Source organism: Bubalus bubalis, chromosome 21, assembly GCF_019923935.1.
Source record: "Bubalus bubalis isolate 160015118507 breed Murrah chromosome 21, NDDB_SH_1, whole genome shotgun sequence".
NCBI classification, from domain to species: Eukaryota; Metazoa; Chordata; class Mammalia; order Artiodactyla; family Bovidae; genus Bubalus; species Bubalus bubalis.
Genome location: NC_059177.1, coordinates 15,219,840 through 15,246,190, shown reverse-complemented (window position 1 = coordinate 15,246,190; position 26,351 = coordinate 15,219,840). Strand labels below are relative to the sequence as shown.

Below are 26,351 nucleotides of genomic sequence, written 5' to 3'. Positions count from 1 at the left end.
CCCTGGTCTGGGAAGACCCCATACGCCACAGAGCAGCTACGCTTGTGCACCACAGCTACTGAGCCCGCGCTCCGCAACGAGAGGCCACCACAAGCAGCCCAGCACCGCAACAGAGTCAATTCCCGCTTCCTCTAACTCCAGAAAGCCCTCCCACAGCGATGAAGACACAGAAGTATTTTTTTAAATCTACAAACAATGCTGGAGAGGGTGTGGAGGAAAGGCAACAGTCTTGCACTAATTGATACAAGGGCTCTGGAGAACAGTATGGAGGTTTCTCAAAAAAACTAAAAATAAAACTCCCATATGACCAAGCAATCCCACTTCTGGGCATAAAACCATAACTGCAGCACCATTTACTACAGCAAGACATGGAAACAACCCAGATGTCCATCGACAAATGAATGGATAAAGAAAATGTGGTACATATGTCCAATGGAATACCACTCAACCATAAAAAGGAACAAAACTGGGTCATCTTTACAGATGTGGATGGACCTAGAGCCTGTCGTACAGAATGAAGTAAGTTCAAAAGAGAAAACCACACATCGCATATTAACACGTCTGTGTAATCTAGAAAAACAGTACTGATGAACCTAGTTCCAGGGCAGCAAAGGAATCCCAGACCCAGAGAATGGCATGCGGACACAGAGGGGAAGAGGAGGGCGGGACGAACTGGGAGACTGGGAGACGCAACCACTGCCATGTGTCAACAGCCAGCAGCGGGGCCTGTGCAAAGCAGGGGAGCTCAGCCTGCGCCCTGCGATGCCTGGAGGGCTGGGGTGGGAGGCGGGTGGGAGGGGGCTCACGAGGGAGGGGACATGTGTACACAAGATGATCCGCTTCGCTGAACGGCAGAAACTAACTCGTTGTTAAGCATTTACACTGCAATAAAATGCATAAACATAAGTATCAGGATAGTTAAAAACTTTCCCCCGTCTTTAAAATACTGACAATGTTTAATGCTACTACCATAACCAAACCTAATCATTAACACATATGTAAATGAGGTATAACAAATTCATATTTTTCCATATAAATTGTTAAAAAAAAAAAGAACAAACATTTTTATAAAGTAAGTTTGGCTGTACTATTTCTCTAGCCAGCTCATACTCTGGTTAAACTAGTTTGGCTTTTTACTTTCTCTCTATGCTAAACTGGAGATGACATCTGACAGTACAATTATACAGAACCAAGGATTTAAAAATATAACAAATAATATAAATATCAACTAATAATTACCCCCAAATTTTAATTTGTTTAAAAAACCTTATTTTGCTGTTAAATAGTAACCTCAACAGCAATAATTATTTGGAAATGTTCTCTTCAGGACCATTTGCCCAAGCAAGCTAACACACTCAGCTTGTTATGAAGCAAGGCATGTCTAGAAGAGCAAAGGAGAAAAATAATGTAAATATATACACTGTTCTGTTTCTAGTTCAGGCTCAAATAATTGCTGAACATGGAAATGCTTACAACTTGAGAAACTCAGCAATACAATTCTAGGGCAAGTAGTTTACAAAGCTCCATGACGTCTGAAGCATTGAAGCTGGAGAAGAACAGCAGAGTGACTGAGGGGGTCAAGTTTTGGAAAGGGCAAATGACTTCTCATGGAGACATCATTCAAGGGACCATTTATTCCATTTACTTTTTTTCCCCCAGAATCTTTATTTCTCTTCTTCTTCCTTTTTGTCTCTGAATCATTAACTTTTCCATCCTAACAGCCAAAGCAAAGAGAGAAAAACAGTCACTAAATGAAAGTAGGACTTAAACCAAGTTGCTGAAAAATGTGTCACCCATCTTTAAAACGGGAATCGTTACTTCCTCTTAAAGCTGTGGTGGGCATTAAAAAGATTAGAATTGAATCCACGCTAAGTATTCAGGGCACACCCAGCACACAGAAAGCATTCCCAAGGAGGCTGCCGCCACCCCACTCTGGTTTACCTGTGCCGGCTGTCAGGTCAGTGAGGCCAGAAATCAATGAGAGACACCCTTACTCTTCCAGGGCTCCTAATTCAGAGAAACAGGCAGCAGGTAACAGAAAAAGAAGGTAGATTCAAGTTCAAGAAGGCATGAAGCCCACACACAAAAGAGCAACTAACAGAGGTGGGAGGGGCCGAGGACAGGGACGGTCTTTTAGCAACTCAGGTTTAAAAAAAGGGGTGATAACTCAAGGGTTAGGGCCCCAGGAGTAGACATCTGGTGAAAGAGGATTTAAAACAGAATCAAGAATGATTGTTAAACCCAAAATGGAGGAGGGAAATGGTACTTGGCTTAATAAAAATTCATTTTAGTGGATATTTTAAATTACCTTTTCCATTAAAAAAAAATTGCTAATATAACTACAAACTCCCAAGGTATAGATCACAGTTACAGCTTGAGATCCCAGGACCAAAAGGAATTCACCAAGTCTGCAACTGAGGGAGTGAGATAAGTGGGGAAAGAAAGAGAGTATAGAACACAGACTTTATTTTCATTAAAAAAGAAAAAAGGTTAACAGAACTGTCTATTCATATTAAAGGTCCACAGGGACACAAATGACAATTCTCTCAAAAATCAAACTTAATTTTGATACTACTATCCGAAACATGTTTTTATTTCATACCCAACTATAGACCCTTGGTTAATAATAGAAAAAGAAAGTATCACTTCACAAATACAGTTCCTGTGGTTTAAAAAAAAAAAAAAAAAAAACTTTCAGCTCATGGAAGGGGAAGGGACGGAAAGATAACGAAGTCTTTTTAGTATAAAGTATGGGAGGGACTTCCCTGGTGGTCCAGTGGCTAAGACTCTGCACTCCCAATACCAGCGGCTTGGGTTTGATCCCTAGGTCAAGGAACTGGATCACACACCGCCAGCTGAGAGTTCTCGTGTCACAGTGAAGGTCACAGATCTCTCGGGGTACAACCAAGACCCAGTGCAGACAAACACATAGACAAAAACACTTTAAAGAAAGTATAAAGGGGGGAAACTACTGGGGCCCTCACTGGCTCCCAAGGTAGCTGCAAACAAGATGACAAAAATGAGCACTCAAGTCTCATCTGCCAGCACTCAGTAGGTCAATCCATCCTAATACAACTGAATTACGCTGTTTCTAGGGCTGGAAGTGGAGTCTGTGTTACAAAGTTCGCTCAGGCAGGCTAACCAAAGAACAAAAGGAACACAAAACAATGAAAGTATGGCTACACTGAGAAACGTAACCGCCAAAGGGTGTAGAAGGGAAGATGTCACAACTACTGAAAGGTTTCTGAAAAATCATTTTTGAAGTGCATCATCTAGACAGCAGAAAAACGGACAGGGATTAGACAGTAACAAAAATGGGACGACCAGAGGAGGCAGGCTTTAGGTAGAACCCTCTATGTTTTCCCTCTGGCTTTCTTTTATCAGTAGCCATGAGTCATGACTCATGAAACAAGCGACAAGAATAGACTGTTCTAAAACCGCTACAGGTAAGGCAGGGACCCGCACCTTTCATAGCACCACTTACCACGGGCAGGATTTAGGCAATCACTTTGCAGTTCCCACTACGGTCACTAGCAACTGACACAGGACCCAGTACTGATGTTAAAGGGAATGCTTTCTCAGAACAGCAAGTACTGTTACACAAGTGTGCAGCTCCCAGGAGTTCTGTAACAAAATCGAGGGCCTCTGTTCTTGTATGAGATGCAGAAGCCTAATCCCTATAGTCCACTGATGTGAATTCCTATCTACACAGTAAGAGCTACTCATCTGCATTCAAAATCACCTAGAGCTCTATTTTTTAAGGATTTTTTCTTGTTCTGAACAAGATCAGTGGCTGGATCTAAGGGACATAACTAGAGGCCATTCTAAAAGTAGAGAACTGTCAGGTAATTTGAACTAACATCTTGAGGAGTGAGGCAGGAGAGGAAAGCAGAACGTGGCTACATCTGTGCTTTATGATAGCTCCGCTGCGCCTGATTTTATCAACACTCCAGTTGGAAGCCAAGTTTTATTATTTTTAGATATTTACTTGGCTGCAGCAGGTCTTAGCTGTGACATGTGGGATCTAGTTCCCTGACTAAGATTCGAACCCAGGCCCCCTGCATTGGGAGTGCCGAGTCTTAGCCACAGGACCACTAGGGAAGTCCCGTAAAATTTCATAATTTAACAAAGAATCATTTCTTTTCTTGAAAGAGTGAGAATGAATGTCATCATCTCACATCTACTTAAAAAAATTTCTTTCCCAGACCTGAATCCACCTACACGTTCCCTGGGGACTTCAAAAAGCAATGCTGCCCAAACCAAGCTTATCACCTTTCACCCAAACCTATTTGTGCTCATTTGTATTCTAACCTGGAAAACAGCAGCTCCGTCTACCCAATCAAAACTCTGGAGACATCCCAGACCCTACACTCTGTGGGTCCTCTAACTTCCGTTTGAGTCGCCCAGTCCTGTCCGACTCTTTGCAACTCCATGGATTGTGGCCCGCCAGGCTCCTCTGTCCATGGAATTCTCCAGGCAAGCATACTCAAGTGGGGAGCCGTTCCCTTCTCCAGGAAATCTTCCCAACCCAGGAACTGAATGCAGGTTTCCTGCATTGCAGGTGGATTCTTAACCGTGTGAGCCACCAGGGAAGACCTCCACGTGAGGCAGATACTGCTAGTTCCAGCATGTACTTAGAAGCAAAGGCTCCTACCGCTGACACTCACTGCCCTCCAATCCAGCGACACGGGCCGCCTGGCGATTTCAGCATCACCACAGCGAGCTGTAACTACCCAGGCTGTCTTCTTCCACTGCTTAGCGCTCTTAGTGTAGAGTTCGTCCCCTGCACCCAGGCGGTGTCTGCTCAATGGAAGTCTGCTGAATGGAGTCAACGAGAAACTAAAGACACAGCAGGACTTCTACAAATACTGTTTGGATGGGCCCCCAGAAGGCAGCCGAAGCAGAAGTTTGAGGTACAGGGGCAGTCAGTGGCTAGCGAGAGGGCAAGGAGACTAAGGAAGGCTCTGAGAGAGTGGGGCCAGGAGGTGGGGGGTCAATGAGGACAAGATGCAGTGTCAGCTGTTTAAGGCCTTATGCAAACTTGCTTTTTCAAGTCAAGAGAAAACAGGGAAAAGTTCAAGGAGCCAAAGGTTTTGAAGCACATGCTATACGACTACACACGTTCATCCAGATCCAAACCAGACAAGCAGCAGACACTCTTCCAACTCAGCATTCTTTCCTAAGTCACTTTACAAGTCTAATTTTGATACCAGTTGGAAAGTGACTTCACAGATGAGGAAGGAAAGATAAGCCAGGCCAGAACATAATAGTTGTGTGATTCCTTTCAGGGTAGCCCAAGGAAAAGAGCATGCCTGGGCTACAGCATCAGAGACCTAGGTCCAAATTCTACCTTGGCCGTCGAATCAGTTATGTATTCTTAGCCAAGTGACCCAGCTTCCTTACATCTTCGTTTTCTCTTCTTCAAAATGCGGATACCACTACCTATCTGGTACTTTCCGAGAGGATGTCTGGGCAAACAGTGCTACATGTATCACCGCAGAGTCTGCAAGGATCATGAATGGTTGCCTCTAGACACAGCAGTGGGGCTAGTGTGTGGCTCAGTCTCCCAGTCGTGTTTGACTCACTGCGAACCCCAAGAGTGTAGCCCTCCAGGCTCCTCTGTCCACAGGATTTCCCAGCAAGAACACTGGAGTGGGTTACCATTTCTTCCTCCAAAGGCGATCCAGGAGACCCACATCTCCAGCATCTCCTGCATCGGCAGGAGGATTCTTTAGTACTGAGCAAACTGGGAGGCCCCAGTGGAACCGGCAGGAGAAAGCAAAAGGGATTTTACACTTTTTCTTAAATATACTTCTGTATTATCTGAATTACCTTAGAAGACCATTCATTTATTACTTGTTTTAAAAAGTAAATCTAAATTAGCTGTGTTTAACAGACTATTCTGATGCGTACATATTTTAAATGAACAAGCAGAAACCTCTTTATAGGAATGTAGAAGGTAATTTGAAAAACGTCTAGGACGCATTCCCTATTCACTGAGCCACCGGCTCACAGTGAACCTGTGGTGCGGGGACATTCGGTTCTGCAGGGCTCCCTTAAGGGCTTCACAGACCAACCTCCCCACTGCATGAATAGCAATAAATGGGAATTACATTGCTTTTAATTTTCAGCACAAATAATTTCCTTCAAGAATTAAGAAAACTCAAATATTAAACTCACTGAAGTTTCACAAACACCCCTGAGAGTCTTACAGAATGTGATGAAAAGAACAAGGGCGAAGCTGTGGTCCAGAGACGCTCTGGGTAACTGTCTTCCTGGTGGTATCTTGGTGCTACAGTGTCTAGGAAGAGGGTTCGGGCCTCGTGAAGCCTGGGAAGGGGTCAGAGCAGTGCTGCTGGCTGGGTCACCCTCCGGCTCCATTTCCCTGCTTCCGGACAAACCTGAGAGTTCTCAAGGGGAAGCTGACCTGAAGCCAGACCCTCCCGTCATCCAGCTTGTGTACACTCCCAGAGTCAGTGTGGATACTCCAGGGTCCTAGAAATTTCCTCCCTCAAAGCATTGGTTTCTATATACTTTGGCGAAGCAACAGTCAGTTACAAACTCATACCTTTCCAAAATCAGATCTCAGAACAAAAAGCCTGTGAAACCTAAATACTTCCTTTTACAAGTTTATGAGAAAAATCTCTAACTTTTGTCCAATTTCAATACTAGCCACAACGTTTAAAAGGTTCATATGATAAATATTTTCTGCTTCTACTAACAAAGCTCAAGAGGACGGCAACATGCCTAAGAGGACATCCTTCTACAAATGTCAACGTGGGTGCTCTTCAAGGAGAGGGTGTGGGGAACACTGCCACATCACGGACACTTCGGGGCCTCTGATTTCATTTTAAGCAATTTTACAGGATTATGACAACCGCGAAGTGATGTCACAATCTGCCTCTGATCTAGAAAGTAAAAACTGTCCCAAGTTCAGAACCAAACCTAAAAATGTCATCTCAAACAACACCAGTCATGCAGACTGAAGAATAAACGTGACGTCTCCACTAACTTGATGCTTTAGTTTAATAGCTAGTGGAACATTCTCATGTTTTCTTAAACTGATTTTAAAAACACTGAGCCTTTTGTGTAAGACTGAGGTGTTCTAACATGAGACAAATATATAAGCCATTAAAATACCAGTTAATAAAAATCACCTGCATATGCTGACTCTTGTAATTCTCTTTGAAAATGCAGCAAAATGCAGCAAAGTCAGCTTTTTGGGTGCAGAGGTACAAAGTCAAATGAGGCATGTCCTTTAACGGAACACAGCATTTCTCTAGACTCCCTAAAATGTTAAACATGTCAAGAGATTTTAACATCCTCATTTGAGGATGAAGAGAAATAAACTTTAACACAGTGTACTTGCTCTATATAAAAAAAGGTTCAAAAATTCAAAATATGAGTTCTTGAAATGTGCGTTTTGGTTAGTTCTCTATGCATAAAGCCTAAACTAGCCCTGTGGTTTTAAAATGCATGGAATTAATTCCCTGGTGGCCTGGCCGGTACAGAATCTGCCTGCAGTGCAGAAGACCCGGGTTCAATCCCTGGGTCAGAAAAATCCCCTGGAGAAGGGAATGACAACCCGCTCCAGTATTCTTGCCTGGGAAATCCCATGACCGAGGACCCTGGTGGGTTACAGTCCATGGGGTCGCAGAGAGTCGGACACGACTCAGTGACGAAACCACCAGGAGCCATGTTGTTTCAAAACATACACGGATACTTTCCTACGTTAAAAAAAAATCAATATATCTTTCTAGGGATTACAATAAACGTACAATCTGGTTGGTCCTACACAGAATTATAACTGTTAGATTCCTTCACGTTAAAACTTTACCTAAGAAGCTCTCCCAAATATAACCACATATTTCCTGTTTTTAAAAGTTAACATTTACTTTCTTCAGATTTTGAGATATGTGTTTAATGACAGTAAGATTTTATTGGCAGCCTGAGGCAAGCCTCCATTTTCCAATACCACAATCTTTCATATTAGCCTATTATTAATAGATAGGCTAAAGATGTAACAGATTTGTTTTAATTTGCGCTGTCCCGGTTATTTCCCCCCAATTTCTCCAACGTAAAACTGACACACTAGAGTTCACCACCGTTAGGGTGCGCCTCTGCGAGCTCTAACATACGCGGTCACGGACCCACATCACAGCAGACGCACGGAGATCCAGGGCAGCACTCTCGGGAGCTCCCCGTGCCCCCTGCAGACAACTCCTCCCCGCCCAGCCCCTGGCAACAGCAGGCCTGCTCTGTCCCGGAAGCCTCGCCTATAAATGGACTCACGCAGTGTGCGCTATCTGCAGTCGGGCTCCCTTCACTGATGCATCTGAGATCGGTCCATGTTGCTGCATGTGCCAATAATCCATCATTTCTTCCTGCTGAGTGGTATCCCTTTGCACAGGTGTTCCACAGCTTATTTAAGCTTGAGATAGTTATGAATAAAGTCACTAAAAACTCGTGTGTACAGGTACTTGTGCAAACTTAAATTTTCATTTGCCTTGGGTAAACACCTAGGAGTGGGCTTGCTGGGTTATATGTTCGTTTTATCAGAAACTATCAAACAATACGTGTGTGTTCATTTACAGATTCTTGATTCAATTCCACTGACTCACATAATCCTTTTTATACCATATAGTCTTTTATGTTTAAGTCTTTATTAAATTTGTTACAATACTGCTTCTATTTTGGGTTTTGGGCCATGAGGCACGTGGGCTCTTCGCTCCTTGACCAGGATCAAACCCGCATCCCCCTTCGCCGGAAGGTACAGTCTTAACCACTGGACACCAGGGGAGTCCCCCACATAGTCTTCATTGCTGTCCCTTTACACTAAGTACCCAATATTCTAATTACTTTAAGGTTAACCTTTTCCTTCTTCACTGGTTATTCTTATGACTTGTAAAGCAACTCTTTGCCATTTGTCTTGAGAGTTTTCTCAATGATTTCTTAAGAGGTCATTCTATAGTAAGAATAGTTATCTATATTACAAATTATTTCCCCTGTTTGTTCCCACTATAACTTTATTTTAAACATATATGCACCATATCCATAAAGTAGTCAAATCTATCACCAATTTCTTATGATTTCTGTTTAGAAATGCCAAGATCTTATGAATATTCAACTCTGGAGGAGCTTGATTTTTCACATACAAATCCTGAATTCACCTGGAATTTACTGTGACATATGACACAGGTACGGATCTATCATCCCTTCTTCTCGAAATATTTAATTACTCCAATGCGACTTACTAAATAATTCTTCCTATGATGCCTTCTGATAATGGAAGAATTTTAAATCATTAGGGCCTCTTCTTTTTTTCTGCATCACTTAATCACCAGCATCAGTCCTTACTCTACAGGGCCGCCAGCAGAAACCGATGTGTGTTCAGCAAGTACACGCCCAGCGCTGTGCTGGGCGGTGAAATGCAGCAAGACCTTATAGGTTGGTCATGAATTTCCCGGAGACAAGGCTCTGCTGCCCTGTGTGTCCTGGGTCTTGCCATGGTTCATCTCTGTTCATTCATTTACAGAGAAAATAATAAACATCTGGCTTATAAAAGATGGCTCCACCTTATCCTCCATCTAGGATTCCCATTCTAGAATGCTTCCACGTATCTCACTCTACCTCCAAAGTATCCACAAGCCCAGATAAAAGGCTGGACTCTAGACAACAAACAAAGGGTCAAAATTAAGAGTTGTTGATTACAATTTCATGATTCTTCCCTCAACTCTTGTTGCTATCAGTGTGCTGGCCTCTAGGAAGTCCCTGTGTTACCTATGAGCTGAAGGTTAGAAAAACAAATTTATTGATCTTGCTAGAATGTTATGTAAAATTAACTAATAAATAAGGATACGAGTGAGACTCTGAAAATGACAACTGTAAACAAAATGCATGGGCTTTACACATGGCCGAGGCAGCCCATGTCAACACCCCACCAGCCTTTATCTGCTTGCTTTCTGGTGCTCGCTTGTGTTTGGGACAACTCAATAATTCATCCAAAGAAAGTGATCAGTAAGTAGTTCCTTAACTGGTACAAAACACAGATGGCTAAGGATTCTGAAGTTCACTTATCCTACCTAAAACAACACAAGAACAACTTGAGAAAGCCTCCTCACCATACGAAAAGCTGCTCCCTTTACTCCAGAGAGCAGCTCAAAGAGCCAAAGGTTAGGAAGTCACAGAACACAAAGCTCTTTTCTATTCTTGCCTCTGCTGACTGATGATTTCACTACTGAAGCTAGATGGCAAATCCAAGAATTCATCAAGCTGTTTACTGACAACTTGATAATACAACTGTCCGCGGGACAGATGGCATTGTGCCCCACCCACAAACTCATGATTGAGGAAAAAATTCGGACTAATCTAAAACCTCCGGGAATCTTCTGCTTCCAGGCAGAGCAGAATGGGCTACAGCAGACGGATGGCCCTGCTCTAACATCTAGAAACAAAATGGTAACCTGCAGAATCATGTTTTTGAAGCCTTGGAAACAAGAGGAATAGGTGAACTAAAATTCCAGATCGGAAAGAGTCCCTTCTAGAGCTGAGGCAGCAACTCAAACAAGAATCCTATGACCTCCAGAGTTTCAGTGGATCACAAAAGTTCCTGAAAAGGTTAAGCCCAATCAACTTTTAATACACTATAAGAGTACCTTAGGTATAACATCCTTTTTAAAACTCTGAAAAACAGGTAAGGTTAAGAAAATACAACTACTCTGATGCGAGAATGTAAGCTTACAGTGAACTGATATTTAATGTCTGATATATCAATCAACTGGTATCTGTGTACATTAGTCTCTTAAGGATTTGTTAAATCAGTTTCTGCCTTCTAGAAACAACCACTGAGTACAAAACTGGGCTCTACACCCTGGAACAGGGGGTCACACCATCTGAGGGGCTTCCCTGCATCTACTGGAGCTCCTGATCCACGTTCTCTTACACTGTAACAAGAACCTCCAAATGTTGGTGAAGAGTTAATACACAAAAACTGTTACAACCCAAAAATGAATATGTGGGTTTTTTTTCTTTTTTAAAAAAAAAATCATGGGACTTCCCTGGCAGTCCAGTGGTTAAGAGTTCGCCTTGCAATGCAGGGGGCGCAGGTTTAATCCCTGCCAGCAAGCTAAGATCCCACATGACTCAGGGCCAAAAAACCAAATCATAAAACAGAAGTACTATTGTAACAAATCCAACAGACTTTGAAAATGGTCCACATCAAAAAAAACTTAAAAAAAAAAAAATCATATCAAACATACCCAATAACCAACAAATTAAATCTATTTTAGCTTTTAAAAATAGAACAGTGCTCCCTCAAATGACATGACATTCCTTTTGGAAGTAGCCCTTTTAAAACTTTACCTCCAATTTTCCATTACCATCTTCCCAAGTCATAGCTAGGAAACTGAAAACTCTATAAGGAAAATGAGAACTCTTAAGAGTTACGCACAAAAAACAAGGCCACGATTCTGCACCTGTGTTTTATGCCCCGAGGTTTACTGCAGTCGTGCTTGTGCTCATCCTTTCTCGCAAGAAGTTGTGGGCCCGCTTTTTATGCGGCTCCAAGGTTAGATTTTAAAAAGGGCTTCATGATGGTTCATAAAACACCTGAGAAGCTGCACCTCCGCATTTCTCCCAAAGAAGCCCCACAGCTCTCATCAGACTCGTGGTGAGTCTAGGACTCATTAAATATCCAAACAGAAGGCGAGAAAAAGGCGGAATGATGTGACCAAAGAGATCAGGAGGAGTCAGGGAGGGCAACCACAACTAAACTTTGTAAAGAAGTTTAGAAGATGGTAAATTTTCATTCCTTATCTCTGCAAAGTTTATTCAACAAACAGGAAGAGCTCGTCGTGTTTACCAGGAGATGAGGATGGAACATAGACAGACAAGATGGAGACAAACGCAGTTCCCTCTCTCCATGACCTCACTACTGAGCACGCGGGACAAGCTCGCCTTCTGGAGCAATTATGCTTGGCATCATGCCACCCAATTCCTAAGGGAAAAGGCCAACAGGATGCCTGTCCTCTGCATCTCATCACCCTTTTCTTTTTTTTAAAGCCATTTAAAAGCCTTTGTTTTTATCCAACAAACCAGAGTGCCTACTCTGTGCCCGGCTGCATCCCAGGCACCAGGGGGACTGGGGTGCGTTTGTGAGGAGGATCTAACTTCACAGTCTTATTTTCCTACTCATCAGATCTTGCCACAAATGCTGGGGACCCACAATTTTTCCTTAGGTTTCAGGGTTTAAAATAATTCTGAATTAGGGGACTTCCCTGGTGGCCCAGTGGCTGAGAATCTGCTTTCCAATGCGCACATGCCACAATAAGACCTGATGCAGCCAAATAAATAAATATTAAGAAATAATATTAATAATTCTGAATTAAAAGTTCTGAAATATTAAATTAGGCAGTATACTGGGTATAATTTTAACTAAATCACTGTCAGGCTAATAAATCAATAAAAATACTTAAGATACACCAATGTCTTCCAGAGACACAGCAGATTATATAGAAAATGGGTTACTCAGAATGATGGGACTAAGAAATGAAAACCGGTGAAGGACACAAATTGGCATCATGGCTGTATCGAAACATCAGCTCCACAGGAGTCTCCACTGATGACCTGGCCTAGCTCCAGGTGCCCTGTGCCACGAGTGAACCACCTTTCTCTACCAAAGTCAATGCTACCATGAGGATCAGACTGAAAGAAGTCACAGCCCTTGGAAGAAGTAAGTCAGCTGTGTGTTAAGGTGATTGTGAAAGCATGTCCCAACCCCCCTGGGAGTCACAACAGCTCCAGGACCCGTTGAGCAGGGTTTCCCCAGAAAGTGGGGGCCTGTCGCTGACGAGTCCCGCCAGGCCCACCTCAGGAGACGCACAGGAGAGGGATGAAGCCCAGAGCCCTGATGGAAGCAGATACACATCCTGCACAGTTCTTAAACACACGACAGTCACTCTGTGGGGGCATCTGGAGCTCTGAGTCTGTCCAACAATGTGCACTCTGACTGAAAGGATTCCGAATTTCCTGCATCACTGACATTATTCTGATTCTTTGTTCTGCAAACTAGTCTTTAACAGGTGTATATTTCTCTCCACAAATAAAAGGCATAAAAAACAACCAAATCTGACATTTCCAACACCCCCAAAGGTTCCTGTGTCACACCTGAAGTGAAGATAAGTGGTGAAGACAAGTGGCTTCAGTTTTCATATGTATTTCTGTATTAAAATAGTTACCATTTTGTATATTTTGAACAATTCTTCTGAAGTTGCAAGAAACTAAGCAGTTATCAAGTAAATACCAGCACCTTCAGTGTTTAATTTTAAAAAAAACCTAACCTTAACACACACACACACACACACACCCTTCTTCAGAAGTCAATCTACGCCCTCAACACAAACCTAACATTCTGAAAGTTACTCAGCTACAAACACGAGCGAGAAAGCACATGCACACAGGCCCTTCCTCCCAGTTTTGCCAGGCAGCCAACATTTCAGAAATTCCGCCAGGACACATTCCCAGAGGAGAGAGCACCCCAGGTAGGAAAAGGAGGCCACTGCAGCGCCGCAGAAATGCAAGGTGTCCTGTTTCTCTTCCAGAGGTGGCTGTGCAGACACTTAGAGCTGATGGCTGAAGGCTGACTCCCCGGGGTCTCCATTCACCTAATCCCTACAACAACCCTAAGGCAGGAACTACTCCGACCCCCAGAGCACAGAGGGTAAGTGAGCAGGTAAGTGAGCGGAAGCGGTGGGGAGATGAGGCCTGAGGGCAGGGCTGGAGCAGGGGGAGGGTGACTGGCAGGCCCAGCAGCTGAGCAATGACAGGAAGAACTAGGAAGGAAAGTCAGGAAAGAAATGGGGGAACCAACCTCGAAGGCCAGGCCAGCCACTGTGAGGATGCCAGTTTTGACTGAGTGAAATGGCAAGCCTTTAAGATGTTCCAAGCAGAGGAGTGACGTAACAGAGTCCTGTTCTCAAAGGCACTGAGAAGAACTGTGTTCCTCCTGGGCGCTGGGTGCCCGAGACAGCGGCCTCAGGCTGCAGACCCAAGAAAGCCCCCTCCCTACATCTCTCCCTAGAGCTGCGGACAACCCCTGCTCTTGGGCCCTCGCCCCAGCCCCAGAGGCCGCCTCTCCCGGAACTGTCAGGGTCTGAGAAGGGCAGCAGCACAGGGAAAAGGACAGCCGCTGCTGGAATGCCTTCTCTCACCCGCTTCCTCAGAGAGGGACACGCACCCCAGCCCGAATCTGCCCTCCTCGGACAACAGACACACACACAAGCGTAGGTGAGCAGACTTCTGGCTTTTATTCGAACAGGGCCTTCAATTACCAGCTCTGCACACCTTTGTCTTTCTACAGGATTTTACAGGGAGTAAGAGGTGCACTCAGATTCACCTAAAACAAAATGAAACCCCTATCTAGTTAACAGTGGGCAGAGCCCTGAGAAAATCGCCAAGGTACTGCACATCTTCTGGACGAAGAAACTGATTCTGAGCGATGCAGTGAAGCACCTTTCTGACCACTGTGGAAGGGAAGCAGGCAGGACAGTCTCTGGGTTCCTCAGGACAAGGGGACCCTGATGAGTGTTTAGCTTCAAGTTCCAGGAAGCGGAGAAGCATGAGAAAACTTTTCAAAAGGACCTGAAATTTGGTTTTCACTGAATGAGCACAGTGTGCCTAAAAATGGGGGGTGAGAGGTGGAGGGGAGAAACTAAGCTCCATTATCAACATCAAAATGAATCCACATTTGAACCTAAAGGTTAAAAATAATTTTTTTTTCCTTACCGATTCTCTAAAAGAACATTAGAATACTGGGAATCTATTTTTTCACTAGTGGCTGAAAACATTTGATTCTATGGATTCGAATCAGTGGTAGGCAAGGCTGGATGCTTATCGGAATCTCATGAAAGCTTCTGGTGGGGGGGCCTCACTCAAGGACTATCAGAATCAGAATCTCTAGCAGGGTTGCCCAGGTATTTTTTTTTTTCTTTTTTAAATCTCCCCCAGTGAAACTGGTGAGTGACGAGTTAAGAACCACCGGTTTAAATCTCACCATACCACTCGACAGTAAGTTATACTTTACAAAACAGAGTCATCTGTTTCATTTGATCTGACCTTATTACACAGTAAGAACAATATATACCATGGCTAAAAAGGCAATAAGGAAAACATCAGAAACACGCAAATCATTTCTATCATGTTTCTCAAACCTTTCATTAAGAAATCAACAGTTGAATTAGCCTAAAAAACCCCATCTACAGGGTACCTATAAGACTATACCACACCTGACACTTCCTGCTCAAGAATCTTCCTTATAGACATTAAATTCAATAAGTTTATTTATAAAACCCAAAAGATTTTTCTCAAGGCATTGCTACCTCCTTCTCAAATTAAACAACATTCACATTTAAAGCCAACACACTGTGAAGACAGAACTAATACCAAATCAAGTGCTTTTACTTACAAAGGGCTCATGCCAGATCAATTTTTAATTGTGATTTCTGAAATAATTTTCATTTCTCCTAGGCATGTGAAACTTCAGAAAGTTTAGGGAAGGATTTTCGTTTTTTCTTTTGGTTTTATATGACAAGTGATGGCACTATACTTTGAAAAAAGTGCCTTTCAGAGCATGTGACCCTGTGTTTCACAGTTGGGTTGTGGAAGGCGTGTGCCACATTTCTACGGATGTGTATTTTCACTTCTCAGCAAACAGAGGCTACCCGTGTGACTAGGCCTGAGCCCCAGGGTCCAGTGCAGCTCATGCTGGGCACACTTACACCAGTAGGTTCTATGACTCCTTTTTAGAGTAAAACAAGGTGCTACTTTAAAAAGGACCAAACTTCCTTACCTACACACAGAAGAGGCATAAATCACCCCTTAAAAATAGGTAATCCCAAATTCCGGAGTTTGGGGCCTAAAACTCGGACGTATGCCTAAGGTCTTCCAACCTACACTCATCGAGACCCTATGTCCAAATGACAAACAGGATAAGAATAAATAATATAAAATTTAGCCAGATTCTGACTGGGAAGAAAAGGTTCAAGTTGGAAAATACTGAAACATTACAAAGACATCTGTCTCTAATAAGTGACAGCTGAGAAAAATGAAACTGTACACAGACTTGGTGCAGCCTGGCAAGGGCATTCAGCGAGTACATAACGGCTTTTCTGTAACAAGTCTGAAATAAAAGCAAGGCATTCACGGTATACGCTATAATGGCAGACTGATGGAAACCTATGAAAAAAACCTCTCATCTGTTCACATCTTTTTGGATTATTTCAAAGTTCCGTCACCAAGTTTAGGTTAGGCTGCACTATCTGTATAGGAAGGAGGAATCCTTTAAAAAATGTCAGAGAATATTTAAATGTTTTATACATATAATGCTAGAATCACAGGTCTTTTGGTGGCTCCCATTTCCTAAGCCCTCTGACAGACTCTTCCATGGTTAAGAGCATGTAGAGATATTTTCTCACAGGACTAGAAAAGACTGAGGAATGACTGCTCTAAGCACATTATATGTGGCCTCCAGCTTAACTATAGCTCTGGGCTTAAATACACCAAGATTTCCCAAATATTATACAAGATATAATTAGCATATAAATTAACAGTCAAGAATGTCTGAATTTATGTTTTACTGATCTACTTTTTGACAACACAAGGTAATTCTTTTCAGGGAGACCAGACAGTCATTTTTAAATTCACACTGGATTTTGAGATGTTCTTCACATGCAGTAAGTCAGGACAAAGAAAAGAATAATTAAAAAGAACACAATTCTAAGATGTGTCCATAGACTTCATCGGATGTTAAGGCATTACTGAGTCAGAAAGACCTAAGAACCACTTCTCCAAAATAAATGCAAGTACGTATTTTCAACATGGTGAAGGTTCAATGCTCTGGCCTCAGTGGATACAGGATAATTTTTGGCTGATTATCTGGTTTTACAATTCGTTTTATTTTTAAAAATACAATATAAAAATAATTTGTTAGCAATGAAAAAATGCAGTGTGTTTCTGCCATGGTGACCTTCACTCTCAGACCATAATGAGGCATTATTGTTAAAAATAAAGTAAAAACAACCCCTACACAACAGCTCAGGAACATCTACATTGAAATACTTGCCTTCCCTGATGGCTCAGGTGGTAAACCGTCTGCCTGCAATGCAGGAGACCTGGGTTCGATCCCTGGGTTGGGAAGATCCCCTAGAGAAGGCAATGGCACCCCACTCCAGTACTCTTGCCTAGAAAATCCCAGGGACGGAGGAGCCTGGTAGGCTATAGTCCATGGGGTTGCAAAGAGTTGGACACGACTGAGCAACTTCACTTTCACCTTAGGCAAAGAATATTAAGTATTTTTTAACTTTTTATTTTGAAATAATTATAGATTCACAAGAGTTGCTCCCCCCGCCACACACACAAAAAAAAGCACAGAGAGGTCCCATGTACTCTTCACCCAATTTTCTCCGTGGCAACAGCTTACTTAACTATAGCACACCACCTCAACTAGGAAACTGACTGGTTTACTCCACAGAGCTTATTCGGGTTTCCCTGCTTTACATGCACTCATCGTGTGTAGCGTCCATGCAGTTTCATCCCAGGTATAGATTCATTTAATGACACCAGCTACAGAAGTGCTCCACCACCCAAGGCTCCTTCATGCTATCCCTGTATAACTGCATCACTCACTATCATCTCCAGCCTGTGGCAACTGCCAGTCTGTTCTCCATCTCTTTAATTTTAGTTCAAGAGTTATATAAATGGGAATTATGCGGTATGTAAGTTTTTGAGATTGGCATTTTTTCCCTCAGCATAATTTTCTTAAGACCCATTCAGGCTGTTAAATGAATCGTTTGTTCCTTTTTCTTGCTGCATAGCATTTCAGGGCAAGGATGCACCACAATTTCACCCACTGAAGGACAGGTGACCTGTTTCCAGTTTGGGGCTATTACAAATAAAGTTCCTATGAACAACCACATACAGATTTTCATGTGAAAATAAACTCCCAGGAGTGCAACTGCAGAGCTGTATGGGAAGTATATATTTAGTTTTATAAGAAACCGCCAAACTATTTTCCAGAATGGTATAATAGCGACTCCTCTCCAGCTCTTCTTTCTCATACTGTTTTAGCTATTTTGGGTCCATGGCCTTTCCACCCAAGTTTTAGAATAATGTTGTCTATGTCCTCAAAAACTCTGCAGGGCTTTTGGCAGGAACTGGATTAAACCCATGGATCAAATGGGAAGAGTGACATCTGTACTACCTGGTTTTCCAATCCATGAATATGATTCGTCTCTCCATTCATTTAAGACTTTTTAAGTTTCCTTCATTAGCATTTTGCATTTTTCAGCATGAATTATTTTGTTATATGTGTTTTCTTAGATACATACATTTTCTTTCAAGGACTGTAAATATACCATTTTTAATTTCTGGCTCCAGATGTTTGTTAATATAGAGAAATGTAACTGGTTTTTGTGTGTTGATCTTGTATCCTGTGATCCTGCTGAATTCACTTATCATTCCTAGGAATTTTTCTGTAAATACACATCTCGAGATTTTCAATGCAGAAAATCATGTCCCCTGCAGATTGAGGTGGTTTTATTTCTTCCTTTCCACTCTGTATGCCTTTTAGTACTATGCCCAATAAGTGTGGTGAGTGAACATCCTTGTCTGGTTTCCAAACTTGGAAAGCATAAAGATGAAAGCACTCAGTCATTCATCATTAAGTATGTTAGCTGTAGATTTTTGAAGATGTTCTTTATGAAGTTGAGAATGTTCCCCTCTATTCCTAGTTTACTGAGAGTAAGATTTTAATGTGGGACAAAACATAGATTTATAAAAGGAACTCTAGTTTTCTGCATACCTTCTTGTAACTCCACACATGAATAATCTCTATTAAATACTGAACTGCAAATTGTGGACAGTGTATACAGATCTTCTGTTTACATCCCCCAAAGCTTATCCACACTGACTTCTAAGTCCAAACCTTTGCACAGTATTAACATGGCGCCACGTTTTACGTAATTTAGCTTTCAGTGACTTCTCCTGCATATTAATTCAGCAAATAATAAACTAATAAAGAGACCTAATATTTCATCCTTGAAACTGTCTATAAACTAGGAAGCATCTAATACAGGGGTTTTCAGTTCCAAAACTAACTTCCCTGGAAGCCTCTGAATCTCAAGCGTGATGATAAAGTTTTCGATATCAAATCTAGTTCATTTTAACTTGAAACTAAAGTTAAATAATGTAGTGAAGTAGAAAGATATAAACAATGTCAGGGTTTTACAAATGAAAAGTTCTGGGCATGATCTGAGAAGCAGTTTTTTTCATTTTAGAGTTTCTATATTTGAAGAAACCTATAAAGTATAGTTTTGCTTTTTAAAGCAGAGTAAAGTCTTCTCCTGGTGGCTCAGTGGTAAAGAATCCCCCTGCCAATGCAGGAGAAGCAGATTTGATCCCTGGGTCGGGAAGATCCCCTGGAGGAGGAAATGTCAACCCACTCCAGTATTCTTGCCTGAATAATCCCATTTTTTTCCTTTTCCCTTCTATCTCGGTGAAGTCAACTTAGTTCACATTCTTGAAAGCCAACAGAGGCACTGGAATCAACAGCTCACTGAGTATGATCCAGCTCTCTTTCTCCCCACAAATCTCTAGATATGACAGCAAAGGTAGATGGCACACAGGATCAGACTAAAAGAGGAAGCAGCTGATAGAAGCATCTGTGTGGGCCCTTTCCAGAAGACAGTCTGGAAATAGGAAAGACTTGCACTTAAGACAATCACTACAAGAATGAATCCACAAAAAAAAAAAAAAAAATTAAAAAGAATGAACCCAGTTCTCTCACTCTGTAACTCACTGAGCATGAACAAGCAGGTATTTGTTCCAGGTCGGGGTGGTGACTGTGGGCACAGGGGCAGAGGTGGACTGACAGTCTGTCAAATACTAAGACCAGATACCAGGCCACCCTCTGCTCCTCCCCCACACCAACTGGAGGTCACTCAGACATTGCATTTTCAGACTACTAGAGAATCTCACATGGCACCCCACTCCAGTACTCTTGCCTGGAAAATCCCATGGATGGAGGAGCCTGGAAGGCTGTAGTCCATGGGGTTGCTGAGGGGCAGACGCAACTGAGTGACTTCCCTTTCACTTTTCACTTTCATGCATTGGAGAGGGAAATGGCAACCCACTCCGGCGTTCTTGCCTGGAGAATCCCAGGGACAGGGGAGCCTGGTGGGCTGCCATCTATGGGGTCGCACAGAGTTGGACACGACTGAAGCGACTTAGCAGCAGTAGAGAATCTCACTGGTATGTGTATTTGCCCTTTGGCATAGAGGGTAAAGCGTCTGCCTGCAATGCGGGAGACCCGGGTTCGATCCCTGGGTCAGGAAGATCCTCTGGAGAAAGAAAATGGCAACCCACTCCAGTACTCTTGCCTGGAAAATCCCATGGATGGAGGAGCCTCGTAGGCTATAGTCCATGGGGTAACAAAGAGTTGGACACAACTGAGCGATGACACGTTTAAGAGAATCTCCAAAAAGAAATTAAAAAGTTAAGCACACAACTAACAATCCCCAAGCACCAAGCAAACCTGAGCACAGCATGAGGCATGAACCAAGTGCATCAAACAGAACACCCAAGAAAAACCACTGAATACGGCATTTCTAGAAGTGAAACTATGCACCACAGATTACACGAAAAGTACAGCCCAACAATGAAAATAAAATTAATCTCACATGAGACTTTGCCCCCGCAGCATCTGAAGCAAAAGATGACTGGAAAGTATCTTTAAAGTTGGAAAGAAAACAATTCCCAACATGTACTTCTATACCCAGCCAAAGTACCATTCAAATGTGATGATACTTTCAGACAAAGACTTGGGAAACTTTTCACAAATCTTCTCTAAAGAATTAAAAACAAAACAAAAGTAATCTAAGATAGAAAGGAGGCAAATCAGTGGTAAAACAAAAAATTAGTAAAATTAAGTTCAAATTAAAATTATTTTATAAACTAAATAAAAGCAAATAAAGGAAAGTGAAAGCAAACTATAGTTTTTTGTATGGTAGAGGGAATGAACCAAATATTAACTCTAGACATTAAGAGTAGACACTAAAACAGATTGCACATCTTGCAAACCACTAGAGGAGCAAAGGAAACCTGAATACTCCAGCAAAATATAGCAAAAGGTAATAATAAAATAACAAGGCAAATGAAAAATACAAAATAGCACAAATAAGTCCAAATATTCCAGTAAAAAAACAAATGTGAATGGACTAAATTCACCTATTAAAAGTCTTATGGATTATGGACACCTAATAAAGCCATATATTGTTTAAGATATACCTGAAACCAAATGACAAATGGGATTTAAAGCAATAAGCAAATAAGCACAGTTTCATACTGCTAAAAGTGATAGCCCATCATGTAAAATAAATTATACAGACTTTTATGTACCTAACACAGCATGAAAATAACAGGTACAAGCAAAAACTGATTAAAATACAAAACTGACAGATTTGAGTAAGGGACTAGCATAATTCTCTCAAAAAATAACAGATAAGAATAAAAACATGGCACAAAGGAACAAAATACATAATTAACAATCTTAATTATGTATAAAAACTCTGTATGTACCAAAAATACAAATATTTTTATCACACAGGGAAGCGTAACCAAAAATTACTATGTACTAAACCACACGGAAAATCTAAAAATATTCTCCAAAGCAGAAACCAATCAGACATATTTGACTGTAATATACTAAAATTAGAAGTTAAAACCAAATAGCTAAAAGGAAAAATAAATGTATCCATTTTGAATTTTTAAAAAAACAAAAAAATCCCAACAAGAAACAAAGCAGTAAAGTTTAGCAATGAACAATGACTGCAGAGTGAAATTCCTGGGATGTTACCAGAGACTGTGGGAGAAGGCAACACACAGTCAGACATGTTCATTAGAAATCAGGACAATAAAGGAAAAAAGCTTTCAAGACACTAAAAAAGAAATCAGAAGAGAAACTCAAAGGTCCTAGAAAGAATAAAAAGTGAAAGAAAAAGTAATGATACAGAAAGAAAAGTGCAGTTAAATAAAATCAAATTTGAATCTTTGAATATAATAAAATACAATTTCTGAACTAATTTTCAATGTTGAGGATCAGTGTACTCTTAAAAAACTTAATTATAAAATTGAACCAAAGTTGTTTTACTTAACAATATCTGATAATTAAGTGACAGATTCTAATCTTTATCCCCAACTAATTTTGCTAAATATCCGTGAAAAATCAGTGATTGATTTTGGCATAATAAACTAATACTACATTAACAGAAATGCAACTTTCCATTTGTTTTCCAAAGCAATTCTATAGTAATTTCAATCACACAATTACACAAAATGTATGGAAATAAATACAAATAATGAAAATGAACTCTACCCAATTCCACTTTACCAACATAAGTTAACCATTTATCAGACTGGTGATTATCCTTTCAATTTTCTTTTCGTTTTTAAAAACTTATTTAAAGTTCTATGATGCAATATTTAAGAGGAGAGAAAAAAGAACATAACAATGAACACCTGCGCATTCACTGCCCAACTTCGGAAATAAGCATCACCAATACAGTTGAAACCCTGTAGACAGGCCTGCACCTCAGAAGTTAACTACCTTGATCTCTCCCGTTCATCATACTTCACTGCATGTACTGCAGCCCTAAACAATGTTTCACACTGCTTTGTATGTTTTAAACTTTTGTATAAATGTTCTAATACTGCATGTACTCTTTACTCATTTTCTCACTTAAACAAGACTGTGAAACTCCAGCCATGCTGACATAATTCATTAATTTTCACTAAGCTATAGTTTCACCATATGAATAATTAACAATTTATTCTCCTGCTGATGAACAGTCAATACTGCTAAAAACACTCTTTGAAAATCTCCAGCATATATGAGAGCTTCTCTACGGTGCATACACAGGAAGCAGAACCAATGGGTCTCAGGTTGTCTACTTAACTTTACTAGTTATTGACAAACAGCCATCTACAAAGTGCACGAGTTCTTCATGTTCTATAGTCTTACCCACATTTGGTTTTGTCTGCCTTTAGCTTTGCTCAATATGAAAAGTAAGAAATAGTGTCTTACTGTAGTTTTAATTTGCCTTTCCCTGATTATTAGTGAGGCTGAATATCCTTTTCACGTTGACACATTGATGTTTCCTCATCTGCATATTCTTGCCTCTATTTTCAGATTAGTCTCCACTAATCAAAAACTGTCTGCCTCAAATATTCTAATGAAAGCCTTCAGTGAAGCCTGGTTATCCGTAGTGGGTAGAATCCATTTATTAACCCTTTCTTTTCCAGAACACATAGTCTAACATGAAAAACAGTGCCTTGGTGTACAGAGTATTCAGCATAAGATCAGCACTCTTCAATGTGTACCTTTAATCTTCTATAACCTGCATTTTAAATAATCAGAATGCAAATGAAAGGCTCATTATCTATGAAGTTTGATATCATATGCATGTAATATTAGGATTATTTTTCTAAGATTAAACCTAAAATTTTAAAAGCTGACCACACCTTCAGATTAACAAATCCTTAAAAACTGAAAATAAATTCCTAAATGACCTTCACAACAAATATGATTCCAAGGGGACAAAATTGACACAAGCTGAAAAGCAATAAACACTCTGTCACAACGGAGTAACTCATGACGAGTAAGAGCGTGAGGAAGTGTTGGAGTGAAGGGAGCAGGCCAGGGGAATGCCAAGAGCTGCCACTCTTTTGGAATTCGCCACACAGCAGGCACTCTGTTATCAACTTTCTATCCTATACAGGAAGATAGACAGTAACCACCACAGGGGTCACTGTGAAAAGTAAACAAGATAACATTCAATACCCGTATCTGATCTATTCTTTGGATGATGAATGAAGCAGAGAGCTCAGGTACACTGCTCAAGGTCACAAGAAATGATCCCAATGCCAGAATTCTTCACGCTATACACTACAATATTCACAGTGCCTTTCTAATACGGGTCTCTTGACTGTTTAAATATATTCACAGGAAGGAAATAACTAGAAGTATCTAAAAAGATAGGAAAAGCACCTAGACCCTAAAAAAAAAAACAAAACAGGCTGATGAGAGGTTACATTAAAAGGTAACTCACTCTTTTTCTTTTGTGCTAACAAATATACTTTAGACATTAGCTATCTATAAGGTAAAATAAACTCAGACAGCTTTAGGGAAACACAGCAGTCATGAAACCCAATCTGTTTACTAAGATCCATTTAACAGAAATTCTCTTAGAAATTATTTTCACATAAACAACAACTGATTTGACCAACTACACTTCAGCCAGTAGAATTCAAGACAGCAAATACGGAAAGGTACCCACCTACTGCAGGTGCATCGTACTCGTCACCAAGCAGAATTTCTGGGGCAGAATATGCAAGAGAGCCACAGCTCGTAGTGAGCTTCTTCCCTGGTTGAAATTTGTTGCTGAAACCAAAGTCTGTCAGCTTTACAAGACCTTGCTTTTCAAAGAAGACCACATTCTCAGGTTTTAAGTCTCTGTGAACCACATGGAGTTTATGGCAATAAGATATGGCATGAACTATCTGAGCAAAGTACTTCTTGGCCAAGTCTTCATTGAGTCCCTCCTCATGCTTCATTATGTAATCGAACATGTCTCCTCCATCCCCGAGTTCCAGGATAAGATAAAGTTTGGTCTGGGTGTCGATCACTTCGTAAAGGCGCACGATGTTGGGGTGCTGCACGAGCTTCATGCATCTCACCTCTTGGAAAAGATGACCAGTGGCTAGTGTGTCCAATTTTGTCTTGTCAATAACTTTTACTGCCACTTTTTCACCTGTAAAGACATGCCTGGCAAGTTTAACCACTGCAAAATGACCTCGACCCAAGGTTTTATCCAGATCATATAATCCAGCAATCTTCCCATCATACCCTCGCTTGAATCCTGCCATGCTGGTCCGACGTGAGAAAAAATATTTAGACTGTTTAAAATGGATCTTCTCATATATCTGGTGAAAATAAGGAATTCATTTTCAATATCGTCATGGACATCTACAAAATAAGAGAAATAAAATTAAGTTTTCTGTGACTTATCCTTTTATAGCTTCAATTTGAAATAAATATATTGAGACATAAAATCAGTCAGGGGCATTTATAATTACCTAATTACAGATTTAGGGTTTACATTATAAAGCCTGATCATTTAAATGCCATTTTATTTTGCAAACTGATACAAAGTTAATCTGTTTAAACAATTTTTCAGTGATGTCACAAGAAAACTGGCAAGTTTGATATGCTTTAAAAAAGCACTTAAAGAAGGATATTTTCCAAAAGTAATTTCAATTAGCATCTTAAAAAAGAAGTCTGGGACTGACTAGAAAGGGAAAACACAACAAATATACACTTGGACAGAAACCAACAACTTCTTCCTGCTATTCCAAAATTAGCACTATTTAATATAAAATCCCTTCAGTAAAGACTTCTGACTCTCCCAGAAGAGTCTAGTTTGGTTTTCTGGGGTATTTTCATCTACCTCCCTCCCCTGTATCTCCAAAGCACCTGAGACACCTCCACCCCAGGTAGTCTTAATCTTATAGGCTTCAGTACACACCATCTTTATCCTGAGACCTCAAGGTTCTTGAGGACTCTATGGTTCCATGTTTTATTTCTACCCTCTGCTAACGACAAGAACAGTGTTTTATATAGAACAAGTAATCAAATTTTTTCAAATTTTGAAATGCAACTTTTTTCAAAATATTTACAAGTAAATTGTTTGCTCTTGCATCACTAGTACCTAGAACAGTATCTGGTACACATTAGGTGTTTTAATATTTGCTAACTGATGGGTACTTATTCTTTGTGCTTATCCGTTATGCTTGTTTCTATTATGGTTTTCCAACTCTCAAACAAAACCTACCACGATGTGCATACATTTTAAGAACACACAAGCACGCATTTAAACTATTTGCATGTTAAAGATTATTTGGCTTTAAAAACCTCATTTTATATGTGAGTTTAAAATTCTTAACCTTTATAGTATAAACCTTAAAATACAGAAATAGGTTCTTATAAATGACCCTGACTTAGAAAATTTTTTAAATATTTATTATACAAATTAAGACATCATTTTAAATCTCACAGACTAAACTCACACTATTATTTTTTTTTTTTACCAAAATTAAATAGAATAACCAAATCCCATGAAAAATACAGCCGTCTCCTAAGACTAGATCTTTCCTATTAGTGCACATTAATCCATGCAGTGAAGCCTTTTCTGATGCTCCCATATGCAGTTTCACATTTTCAGTAACTTTTTACTAACAGTACTTAG

At 40.8% G+C, this 26,351-nt stretch overlaps 1 protein-coding gene across 4 annotated transcripts in view; it reads right to left on the bottom strand.

Moving 5' to 3' along the window:
• SNRK (SNF related kinase) overlaps window positions 1–26,351 on the bottom strand; it is a 79,851-nt gene that overhangs the window by 35,360 nt on the left and 18,140 nt on the right. For 3 of the 4 annotated variants that reach the window (XM_044933535.2, XM_025273018.3, XM_044933534.2), the window contains 2 exons: window positions 24,953–25,072; window positions 24,384–24,857 (listed from right to left, as the gene is read on the bottom strand). In XM_044933535.2, the coding sequence (XP_044789470.1) occupies window positions 24,384–24,857; window positions 24,953–25,025 (547 nt within the window). In that variant the 5' untranslated portion in view covers window positions 25,026–25,072. Of the gene's footprint in view, window positions 1–24,383; window positions 25,073–26,351 lie in introns of all 4 variants that reach the window. The other variant, XM_044933533.2, reaches the window with a different exon arrangement.